Source organism: Pollachius pollachius (genome assembly GCF_949987615.1).
Source record: "Pollachius pollachius genome assembly, chromosome: 6".
NCBI classification, from domain to species: domain Eukaryota; kingdom Metazoa; phylum Chordata; class Actinopteri; order Gadiformes; family Gadidae; genus Pollachius; species Pollachius pollachius.
The window spans coordinates 14,407,115-14,418,288 of record NC_136939.1 but is presented as its reverse complement, the minus strand read 5'-3'; the positions used below and the strand labels follow the sequence as shown (position 1 = coordinate 14,418,288).

Here is an 11,174-nt window from a genome sequence, read left to right as displayed (position 1 = left end):
TAAATAAACTCGTTGCTGGTACCCCCTCGAAATTGTACATTTCTTGGGTCTCTGTAAAAATTTGGATATGCAATGTGAACAATGCACAAAGCACAAAACGTACACAAGCGGAGTAATACACAAATACTTTAAATATCTGCATAAATACTGAAAATATTAAATATATGAATGAATAAACAAAAGACCTGTTGTTTAAAACCCATTTTATAAAGTTTATAAAGTAAATTATCTGATGGTGACATGCAGACGAGAACAGAGCAGTGACTCTAATCGTCGGTGCAGTTTAAGGGCCTTCGTGTGCGTAAGTGCATGGGAATGCGAGTGGTAAGTGACTCTGTAGCAGTAGCTGGTCCGCAGTGTCTGTTGATCCTGTCGGAAGAAGAAATCAACGAGCTCCACCTTCTCCACTGCGCCCAGGCAGGCTTCTCTCGCCAGTGCGTGAAACTTCCTGTCGTCCCACGCCGACGGCCCCTTCCAGAAGCTGACGTCAAAGCTGAAGCGGCGGGAGAACAAGGATGGTTGGCGGAACAGCGGCATCGACGGCTGCGGCTGCTGCTCTCCCAGAGACGGGTGGAGGAGGGGGCAGGGGTCAAAACACTTTGAAAAGCAAGGGTCACGTGTCCAGAGAAGCCGCCAATCAGGGAGTGAGAAGAGGCACGAGGCGATGAGGTCCAGATTGAGGGACACTGTGACCTGGACCCACCCCTCTGCGTGTTTGCCAACACTCGCAAACACTCTACCCACTGCTCCCATAGGCTGCGCAGTCAGAGACAAACACCCGGCTTCCTTAACAACGGAAACCCCATGGGGAGAGAGCAGACGCTCCAGTGTTTGCCCGAGCGACGTGATAGGCTGACAAGCTGCTGGGAACAGCCCCCTGAGCAGAAGCTGGTGAAAGACGGGCGGGACCCAAGGGCTGATGGGTACATCTCGGAAAACAAGCCCACTGATGCCCAACATGCGACCAAGGGAAGCACCAGTATTCTCGCGGCAGTGGCTTCTGTCAATCTGCTCCTCAACTGGAACAACTTTACCAGTCTGCAGGTCTCCTCGTTCTCTTGCTTCCCCTCGTCTCACCGTCATCTCCTCCATCTGAGGGAGGAGTGATGGGCGAAGCACGAAAAAAACACCAACACTCCCCTTTTCTGTCTCTACGTCTGGTCTGTCTACACCTGTGTCTTCATTTGGTTTGTGTACATCTGGGGTGGCTTTGGGGTCTGTGTGTTTCTCCTTGAGGTCCAAGTAGGCCAACTGAGTCTCATTGACCAGGGGTTCTGTCTGTGTGAGAGGTTCTTGGCGAAGCAGCTGTATCTCGTAGCAGTGACTCTCAGTGACGTCCTCTCCATCTAAGGATGCTGTCTGCCACTGTTCAGAGTTGAGGAGGAATGGAGGTGGCTTGGTTGTCATGGTGATGCAACACCTCTCCTCTAATCCATTCACAACATAGTCCTGGACCAATTTGATGGGATTGACAGAGTCACTGCGGAGGAAATCCCTGGAGGTGAGGAAAAACATTATTAAATCATCGTAATCATCATATATCTTAATCTGACAGCATAAATCAGTTGATTTGTTTTAATTGATGCATTAGGAATGGCCACAACTGTTTACTCTTTACCTTGACATAAAGTCACTGAGTTCTATGGGTACATAGTACTGGACTCTCTGGTCCCCCACTATCTCCTTCATGGTCACCCTCACCGGGGTGATGTATGGGAGGCTACGAGTGAACACATGGACCAAGGCATTTTCCACATGGAAGCCTTTATCCTGGCTCCTGAACACACAGAAACAAACATCAGTCAGTCAGTCAGTCAACAGCTTAAACTACTGCCATACATCTCAAGGGTTACATCACCAGATTACCTGTATCCAGTACACTTGTAGCTCTCCACCTCCTCACTCTTAAACGGTTGGACGCTGCTTAGGACGAGATCTGCTTCTGCCGCCATAGCGACGACCTGCCAGCTATTTTGCCACTCTCTCATTGGCTGATCAGCTGGAGTCCCACCCTGCCCGTTGCATAGGGTGACATGGATGTCTCCATGTTCATCCAGCACCTTGACACAACTTTATAGACAGTGGACACCACTCATGTCAGTCACCTGATGCCCAGACACCCACAACTTGAGTTTATTTCACTTGGGTTCAGCTATCGTTTGAACAAAAGAGCGTCCATTCTTACCTGAGGAAGAAGTTTTTAAGAAGTTCCCGGTTCTTCTTAACGCCACTTTTGCGACCACAATGAGGGAAATTGAAAATCACACGGTTGAACACAGCTCCCTGAAGAGATGTACATTCCTCCAGCTTCGTACAGTCTACCCCGAAAAGGACAGTTCCCCCTGAGGAACCAGAAACGCACAAAACAAATCGTGAAGAGCTTCCATTTTTTTTATACATAAATAGATTTATAGATAATTTTAATGAGCATACCCGAATCCCTGATCATCTGTATATTAGCAGCAGCTCCCTCATGCTTGACGTCTTCCTGCCGCTGAAGGCAAGTGGCTGTTATTTTGTTCTCCGGTGAAAGTTTGCTCAGAGCTGAAGAAAACGAAAAATTCCCTTCCCCTACGAACAGTGTATGACCAGACATGTTGCATCCGTTTGTAGGATAGGTTAAGCTTCATTCATTTTTAGACGGACTGTTAATGCGGAAGTAATATATCCTCTAATATTCATCCTTTTTGTATTTCCTGCACCCAACAGAACAATCATTGGGAATTTAATATCCCACCGTTTGTTTACCTAGTCGGACAGCCTTTTAGTGTTGGTTGGCATACATTAAAAGGGTCAATTGTTAGTCAATCACAAGCACTCTCATTCACCTCCATGAATGTTTTGAACATAGTTGTGTTACCCGGGTACCAGCCCGACCAGAAACAAATGCTCTTCAATGATTTAAAGTAACAAACATAAGAATACCAAACTATTAATTCCGAGATTATTTCTGTTAAAATTATGGATTCAACAGTAGCGGGTGACTTATCTGTAATGTTGTAGTGCGTCGTTAGAATTGGGCGACTGACATTTATAGGCAATTATATTTGTTTCCAGGGGGACACACTTGCCTGGTAGCACATTGCTTCTGGTGAGATTGGATGGAGAGCCCCTCACAGCATCACTTCAGCAAGCATCAATAGCGTTTTCCCGTTAACTATGGCTCTTTTTTCATGCTCTATTTGACATTTCAAATGTTTAACAAGTCATATTATCCGGCGCATATTTAATCTGTTGTGATAACGTTCAAAGTGAGTAAAAATAACTCCTTACTATTCTAATGAATGATGATTCTCCCTTCATGCTAAGGTCATGCTAGCTAGCAGATATGCTACAGCTTTATACACAACCATTGACAATGAAGCAAACAACCTAGACATATTTAATTGTAACACTCTTGTTCTGTGTGTATATATGTGTGATAAGCAATATGTACCATTGTATGCATCCCCTATTTTTGTTACTTGCACTCACAAAATTGGGGGCAGTATATCATTATGGTAAGGCTGTTTTAAGCCTAATTTCCCCAGTCTACCTCTAAGCATCCTTTTGCAAAATGGCTAAACCCTACCAACAATGATAATGTAGGCCTATGTATCTTTAATGAAAAATCATTATAGATGGGTTTTGAGTAAATAGTAAAATAGGCAAAGTAGAATTCTGTCCTTTTTTGTGGTTAAAACTTTTAACCACAATGAATCCAAGAAGGCAACACTAACCGTTTCAACCAATGGAGGGCCAAACCCAATTTTGACCTTTTAATTCAGTGTGTTTGAAAATGTGTGCGTGCATGTCTGTTTGCGTTTGTGTTGCCAGGAGGTATTGTGCCCACATGGGCAGCGTTCTGGCCCTATCTTCTGGTGCGGCCAATGGGACCTGGCCCTTCTCCCCCGACACCCCTCCCTCCCGTTGGGACACGCACCCCGCCCACTGGGACCGCCCTCCACGCTGGGAGAGGAGAGATGGCCGCCTGCCCAACCCTGGCAGCTTCCACTCCCTGCACAGGAGCTGCAAGGGTATATACCACCACCGCCGACCATGCATCTCATCATCATGAATTACCAAATCACTGCTTATACGTGCCTGTAACGTGTTACAGGGGTGTATTGATACACACTTATTTAATAGGACACATTTACATAATAGGTTGTGAGGTACTGATTATAATTAGTTTTCCTTTTGATCCTGTCTATACAACACAAAAATGAATTCAGAATTATGCTGAAGGCTCAAAGATAGATGGCTTAGGCTTCGAGTAACGAAATAAGGTTCAAAACCCGTTGCATTCAATGTTATTTTAACAATTACATTTATAATATTTGAGGTTCCTCTTCTCCTTCATCCTTCCCCAGATGTATTCCCACAGCAGATCGAGGGTGTCAAGATGACAGTCAATAAGACTTTAAGCAGCTTCTTCAAGGTAAATATCCCACTCAACAACCTCAGATGGTTTAGGGAGTTGGATGATCCTGGGACGAGTCTATAAAAAGTTGCTTTGGATGAAAGCGTCTGCTACATCACAAAATAATAATACATAATACTAGTATACAGTAATAAACAGTATTGCTGTACGATCTAACAGCGATGATGCCTGAGCTACATTATAATGGTTAATATGTGTGTCTATTCCCAGGCCAGCCACACATTCCACCTCAGTGCGGTCAGTCCATCCTACTATCGCTTCCACACGGAACACCTGCAGGACGACCAGTACAGCAAAGATAAGGTGCCTCCATCACTCCTCGAATGAACCATGAGGACATTAACTAGTGTCTCTAGAGCTCATGGAAGACCTGCTCACAGGCGTCCAAGAGCAGCGTTTTGAGCAAGGCTTCCTGTTAGAGAAATGTCAGTGACTGGTTTGAGATCTGGTAAAAAAAAACAAAGTGTCTAAATGGTGGCTTTCATGGTTGAGGAAGCCGTGGGTGTGTGAAAGTTTGCATGGGAGTGTTTTGAGTGGCATCGATGCCATAATAAGTCCTGCAGACTGTATTGGAGAAAGTGTTTTGTTCTCCTGGCGACAGGACGCTCCCGCGCTGATTGGAGAGATGGATTCTTCAGGGAGTTTAAACGCTCATTCTCTCATTCATCTGACCGAGAGAGTCAGAGCAAGGGCCGTATTCCAGGTATCTATAGACTCTATACACATTGTAATTTATTATTATTATTAACATTTCCATTACAGCTATGTTAACTTTTACTATACCGTACCGGAAGGGAGTGGGAGCTGGGAGTGGTGGCAGTGATTGAGCAATGTTTTTTGCAGTGTTTTAATGTTGTACAAACACTGTTCCTTGTAAAACATTTGTGCTACACACCATGAATTCAATTAATTATTTTGGGGGACAGCATGAATGAACGGATGAATTAATTGAATAAAAAAATTGCACACTTTATAATATATATTAATATTTTTGGAAATCTTCTATCTAAAATGTTTCACTTCAAATACTTTGTAGTTGTATTTTGCACCAACATACCAAGATGAGTTCCATGGGTAAGCTACTTAGCAATAGATGACATTGTGATTCTGATGGTCGTTAAATGTTACCCTGTCTTCTGTCCCCGCCCGGGTCCTGGTGTAGAGCCAGCAGTCCCAGTTTGTCACGTGGCAGTTTGAGACCGAGTACAGAGGAAGTGACTTCACAGCCGCTGTTACCGTGGCCAACCCAGACGTCCTCCGAGAGTCGGGTAAGCCAGGAAGCAGTGCAATCGATCCATTGATCAAATAATTAATCAATCAACCTATCAAGCTAATCATCTTCAAGTCAGCCTGCCCATCCATCAATCAGTCCCAAAGTCGATCAATTAATCATGTTAAAAAACGTCATTTAAAATGATGGTCAGTTACAATGTACAGCCGTATGCAATAATTCAAAGATGAAGCTCTTGAATTGTTTATTTTTGTATGTGTCCTGGTCTAATCCTGGTGGTTTGATGTTGGGTTTGATCATAATATATATTATTAATTATTGTGGATGTGTTTTTGTGTTTTTGTGTATGTGTGTGTGTGTGCGGTGCAGTGATCCTAGTAGCTCACTTCCTGCAGAGCGTGTCGTCGGGGCTGGTGCTGGGGGGGGAGCTGGTGTACCACCGCGGGCGGGCCGAGGAGGGGGGCATCCTCACTCTGGCAGGACAGTACTCCCGTAAGACCCACGCCCAGAACAATAGCAACAGTTCTGTTCATACATTATGTCAATTATAATTTTAAAAAATGTTTTTATGAAGGGTAAATAGCCCATTTATATTTCTCAACACACAGTCCTTTCATTTCATCCTTAGTGGAAAACTACATTTACAGACCTATAATTATCACTATCTGTTTTACATATTGATCATTCATATCAACTGCAGCCGGCGCTAGAAGCCAGTGTTGACTTAAGTGACGTAAGTGAATATCAGTTGCTGACTGTCATAACAGGACATGACAGTTGTATCGCCACAGTTACGTTATGGATACCAGCCTCCTCAAAAAGACTGATAGCCTACTTTTAGTTATCAAACAGGGAATGAACCTCAAAAAAACTAACTCCAAAACATGGATGTATTAAAGAAAGCACAGCCACTTAGTAAATTACCCCTCATCCGCGAACTGCCGTCACACTACACTATTTTATACCTGGATTAAGAAGTCAAACTCTTCCTTACAAACGTTTTATTGGTGTCTCTCTGCAGGTCCAAACTGGGTGGCAACTCTGAATGCAGGCAAGGGAGGTGCCCATGCTAGCTACTACCACCGCGCCAACAAACAGGTAAGGGGCCGTATACACAGTACACACTCTCTTCTACACTAAACTACTGTTGTTCTGGGTCTGTGTTGTAGCCATAGTACCTGTTGATGTTGTGGTCCAGATCCAGGTCGGGGTGGAGTTTGAGGCCAGCACGAGGACCCAGGAGACCACTGCCTCCTTCGGGTACAGGATGGAGCTCCCTGAGGCCAACATGGTGTTCAGAGGTAAGGATCTCTTTCCCTGAGTTACAGGAGAGGCACTATTGTCTCAGTGTCTCTGACCACTGAGACAATAGGGGCGGTGGATTTTCTAGGTTGGTTTTTAATATCGGGGTTGCTGCATTTCAAAACAGGAGGGCAGGATAGTATAGTCGTCAGGGTGTTTTTACTCCCAGCCGGAGCGTCAACACAGCATTCCACTTTGTAGTCATCCATGAGAAACAATAAAAGTTTCAATGCTCATTGATAACATGGATCTGAATGCACGGTTGCATTGGATAAAAAAGAGCTGAAAAGCATCTGCTAAATTACTAACTGTTGTGTAAGCAGAAGGGAATTTATCATTTCATTTTGGCACCAGTAAATACGAACAATTATAATGTGTCTCCACCCATTCATGGCACCAACTAATCATCATTCTGTTCCAGAGTCTATGCGACGTGTGTGTGACTTGTGTGTGTGTGTTTGTGTGTGTGTGCTTGTATGTGTGCATGTTTGTGCATGTGTGCGTGTTCCTGTGCTCCCCAGGTATGGTGAACAGCAGGTGCATCATCGGAGGTGTGCTGGAGAAGCGCCTCACCCCGCTGCCGGCCACCCTTATCATGGGGGCCTTCGTCAACCACAGAGGGGACAAGCTGCAGGTGGGACTGGGGGTCAATGTGGGCTAGTCCCACTAGACCTGACCACCACCATCAGCCCCATGAAGTTCTGAACCCCCAAGGGACAAGATGCAGTAAACTCCTACCGATGGGGACCGGATTGTAACCCAAACTCTTTGGTTTTGTCCATCCTATTTTTTGTAAAAAAACCACGACAACAAAATAACAAGAAAAAAAAATGTTTTTGTGTAAGGTAGAGGCAAGCAGGATACAGAAAGGATGCTCGGTACTCAACATCCAGTGTGGTTCGCAGCCTCTTGTAGACATGTATTGCGCGTGTGTGTGTGTGTATTTGTATGTGTGTGTGGGTGTGTGGGTGGTTGGGTGCGTGTGCGTGTGTGTGTGCGTGTGAGCACGTGGGTGTTGATGTGTGACAGACGAGGTTGATTGATCTAGCCAGGCTTGATTTGATTAAGCTGTGAACAACAAGGACTTGTGGGAAATGTCGTTTTTAAACCTGGCGTTAACGCCTGCCCGAAACGCTAACACTAGATTAGACATACAATATTGCTTCATATTTTTCTTAAAGTGCCCATTTCAAAATATCAATGTGTATCCAGCACAATCTCTGCTACGTATTCAGGTACTGAAGGTTATTGCTTTAGTTTAAGAACACAAATTTGTCATGGATATATATTTTTCTTCACAACAACAAGACGGTCACTAACGCTCCTCAGTCAGGTGAGAATGGGACTTCCTTTGGGTGTGTGGCCAACAGTTGCTGACCTTTCCTTGGTTGGGTTAGGGTTAGGGTTAGGGTTCCCCATGGAGGTGACGATACGTACAGGCACTTTACTAGTGCCCTGCCTCTTTAACATGGGGATGTCATTCTGGTTTCATGCACTGTATCATTATTATTATTATTATTATTATTATTATTATTATTATTATTATTATTATTATTATTATTATTATCATGAGGTACTGTAATTTTATGAGCGTAGTGACACAGTGAACTGTATGCAAGCTGCACTACCATGCCTCCGGGCATCCCCAGTGTGTTAGGGATGGAAAAGATGACTTTGGTTCATGTCTGTCTTGTTTGTCCGAAATTAATAAATCAAGATGTTATTTATTGCTAACTGTCGTATTTTCTTTGACTATCCACATGGGTATGCAGGAGGGTAGAGATAGATAAATCATCATTTTTAACATCCTTTCATTGGATAATTATTTCAAACTTAACAATTGCATTCTTCCAAATTTCCAAAGTAATTCTGTCTTTTAAGGTTTCCATAGGAAACCTCTTGTGCTGTCCTACCCTTCTTGAACAAATAAAGCTTTATGTTAACTTGAAGGGGAATGTTTCCAAAAATGAAACTAATGTTTAATATAATATAATACAAAATCTTCTGACACTAAAATAGCAAACAACAATAAGCTATTCAAGGTCTTGTCATGTAATAGATATACTGTACATATATACAACAACATTTCTTAAAATAGATGAGCTTTGAGGTCTGTAGAGTGTAAATATAAACATATATATATATTATATATCCGTTTCGAATGTTAGGGCGCTGAATGTAAACAGGCTTAAAGTGAGGTGATGTAGGTAAGATCAAACAGCTGTTGTTTGAATTTAATTTGTTAGAAATTGCAAAGCTGTCCGTCAGTAAAAAGTCAGTGAAATACGCTGTGAAAATATCCATTTGAAGTTGGCCGTGCTCCCGGCTAATTTCTGACCATTCACGGCATCTCTACCGTGATAGCTTTGGGGAATTCATCTTGCCTGTCAATCAAGAGTTCGTAAATGCATCACTTCTTATTGGCGGGCTCATGGAGGGCGGGGCCTTCGTTTGGATGTCCAGTTTCAAAATCTTGCTCTTTTCTGTCTCTTGTCTTTAGAACTCCCAAGTCGTACCTACCACACCTTTAAAATGTATTTATTTCTCCCTGAAGAGTGCAGTGAAGAATCCTTTGCTTTTATCCCCTCCCAGCTTCAGAGACTTGCTGCGCTGCAGTCCTGACGACCTCTCCTTCTCCCTCTTCTCAATGGTCTCCTTTTGCTTCTTTTGGAGTTCCTCCTGACGTTGCATCACCTGCTGGTTCAGCACCAACCGCATGTCCTCCTACACATAAAGATTGCATTTATTGTTTTCTTATCATCTGAAAACAAGATGGCTGCCATGGGATAACCTGGATCAGTGACGCACAAAACTGGACCAGAAAATTAAAATTACTCATAGCAAAAGATTCCCTGGATGGATTGACCCGTGGCCATGTTCTGCTATTGAGAAACGTTCTGGTTTAGGTATTTTGTATGAATGAAGTAAAAAGCTGCAGTAGCAAAGGAACATAGAGGAGGTTTAAGACCAGCCTTGATTTCAGCCATGGTGTTATTATGTTATTATTAATTGCGGGAGGGTTGGCCATTTGGTCATTAACATACCTGCCAGGCTTCAAGCTCCTGTGACAGGGCCACCTTGTGTTTGATGGTGTTCATGAGCTGCTGTGTCAGGGACTCCTTCTCTTGCCGTATGACTGCCAGCTCTCCCTCAAGAACACTACACACCCACACACACACTCACGCACACACACACACACACACACACACACACACACACACACACACACACACACACACACACACACACACACACACACACACACACACACACACACACACACACACACGGGAATGTTAAGATTAAAACACAGGTCTGTCTGTATGTTTGTGTGTGTGTCTGTGTGTATGAGAGTGTGTTTGTAAGTGTGTTGTGTGTGTGTGTGTGTGTGTGTGTGTGTGTGTGTGTGTGTGTGTGTGTGTGTGGTGCATGAACGTGCAAGCGTGTGTGTAAGTGTATGTGTGTACCTGTAACTGGGTTTGTTGCGGTTGCTGTGGAACGGTTTGATCTCCTCCCTGAGAGAGAGCAGCTCCTGCTGTTGTGAGAGCAACTGAAGAGAGATGAGGACATAATATCAACACTCACTTATGTGGGTAGGTACACATAATACAGATATGTTGATAAAAAATATGATGGGGTAAAGGATTTGTTCAGTCAAGAGCCTTCATCGTAATTTGAAAAAGATGGCACTTATGTATACTATAGTGTTTGCTGTGAACATGTGTGTTGTCTGTGTGCATGTGCGTGCGTGTGTGCGTGCGTGTGTGTGCAGAACAGTGTATTAGTGTGCTCAAGCAGCAGACCTCCTCCTTTAGCGACTGGATCTCCTCCTCCTTGGCTTGAAGCACTGTAGAGTGGGCCAGTAGTGTGTCTTTAGCCTACAGGAGAAACAAATCACACATGCACACACATCATAACCAAGGTAACCAAACCAGCCATGGCACAACCACATCCTCTTCACTGTACTGTAAATCAACATGTAATAGCAGTAATCTAGTCTAATCTAATTATGTAATCTTCCATTTAATTAGCATGCATTTAAAATGACAAGGGAGATGTGGTGCTGATAGATTAGTAGTGTTATTTTGCCATACTGAGAGTTTAGTGTAAAGCATAGAGGCCCGATGTTGTCAGGCAATTTCCTCAAGGATGTCAAAGGGAGGCGGAGAACATCAGGTGCTCTAAGCCTTGGGAGCTGGTGTGTGTGTGTGTGTGTGT

General features: G+C 43.8%; 3 protein-coding genes across 6 annotated transcripts in view; 1 reads left to right on the top strand and 2 right to left on the bottom strand.

Moving 5' to 3' along the window:
* Nucleotides 1-225: 225 nt before the first annotated feature.
* Nucleotides 226-2,820, bottom strand: fdxacb1 (ferredoxin-fold anticodon binding domain containing 1; the record flags this gene model as incomplete). The annotated part of the gene is made up of 5 exons (XM_079737589.1): nt 2,434-2,820; nt 2,186-2,342; nt 1,867-2,070; nt 1,619-1,777; nt 226-1,495 (listed from the first exon to the last, which is right to left on the bottom strand). Exons 1-5 carry the CDS (start codon nt 2,594-2,596, stop codon nt 226-228), a joined length of 1,953 nt encoding a protein of 650 aa, XP_079593715.1. The 5' UTR covers nt 2,597-2,820.
* A 1,009-nt stretch (nt 2,821-3,829) lies between these two features.
* On the top strand, nt 3,830-7,617 carry LOC307077504 (mitochondrial import receptor subunit TOM40B; the record flags this gene model as incomplete). Its single annotated transcript, XM_079738936.1, has 9 exons — nt 3,830-4,016; nt 4,353-4,420; nt 4,634-4,726; nt 5,025-5,126; nt 5,586-5,691; nt 6,024-6,146; nt 6,676-6,752; nt 6,853-6,955; nt 7,478-7,617. The coding sequence occupies exons 1-9, from the start codon at nt 3,833-3,835 to the stop codon at nt 7,615-7,617; spliced, it is 996 nt and encodes a 331-aa protein (XP_079595062.1). The 5' UTR covers nt 3,830-3,832.
* Nucleotides 7,618-8,836: 1,219 nt separating this feature from the next.
* Nucleotides 8,837-11,174, bottom strand: part of bicdl2 (BICD family like cargo adaptor 2) — a 6,747-nt gene continuing 4,409 nt past the window's right edge. For all 4 annotated transcript variants that reach the window (XM_079737792.1, XM_079737795.1, XM_079737794.1 and 1 more), the window contains 4 exons: nt 10,760-10,834; nt 10,424-10,506; nt 10,001-10,115; nt 8,837-9,680 (listed from right to left, as the gene is read on the bottom strand). In XM_079737792.1, coding sequence (XP_079593918.1) covers nt 9,495-9,680; nt 10,001-10,115; nt 10,424-10,506; nt 10,760-10,834 — 459 coding nt within the window. In that variant the 3' untranslated portion in view covers nt 8,837-9,494. The remainder of the gene's footprint in view (nt 9,681-10,000; nt 10,116-10,423; nt 10,507-10,759; nt 10,835-11,174) is intronic.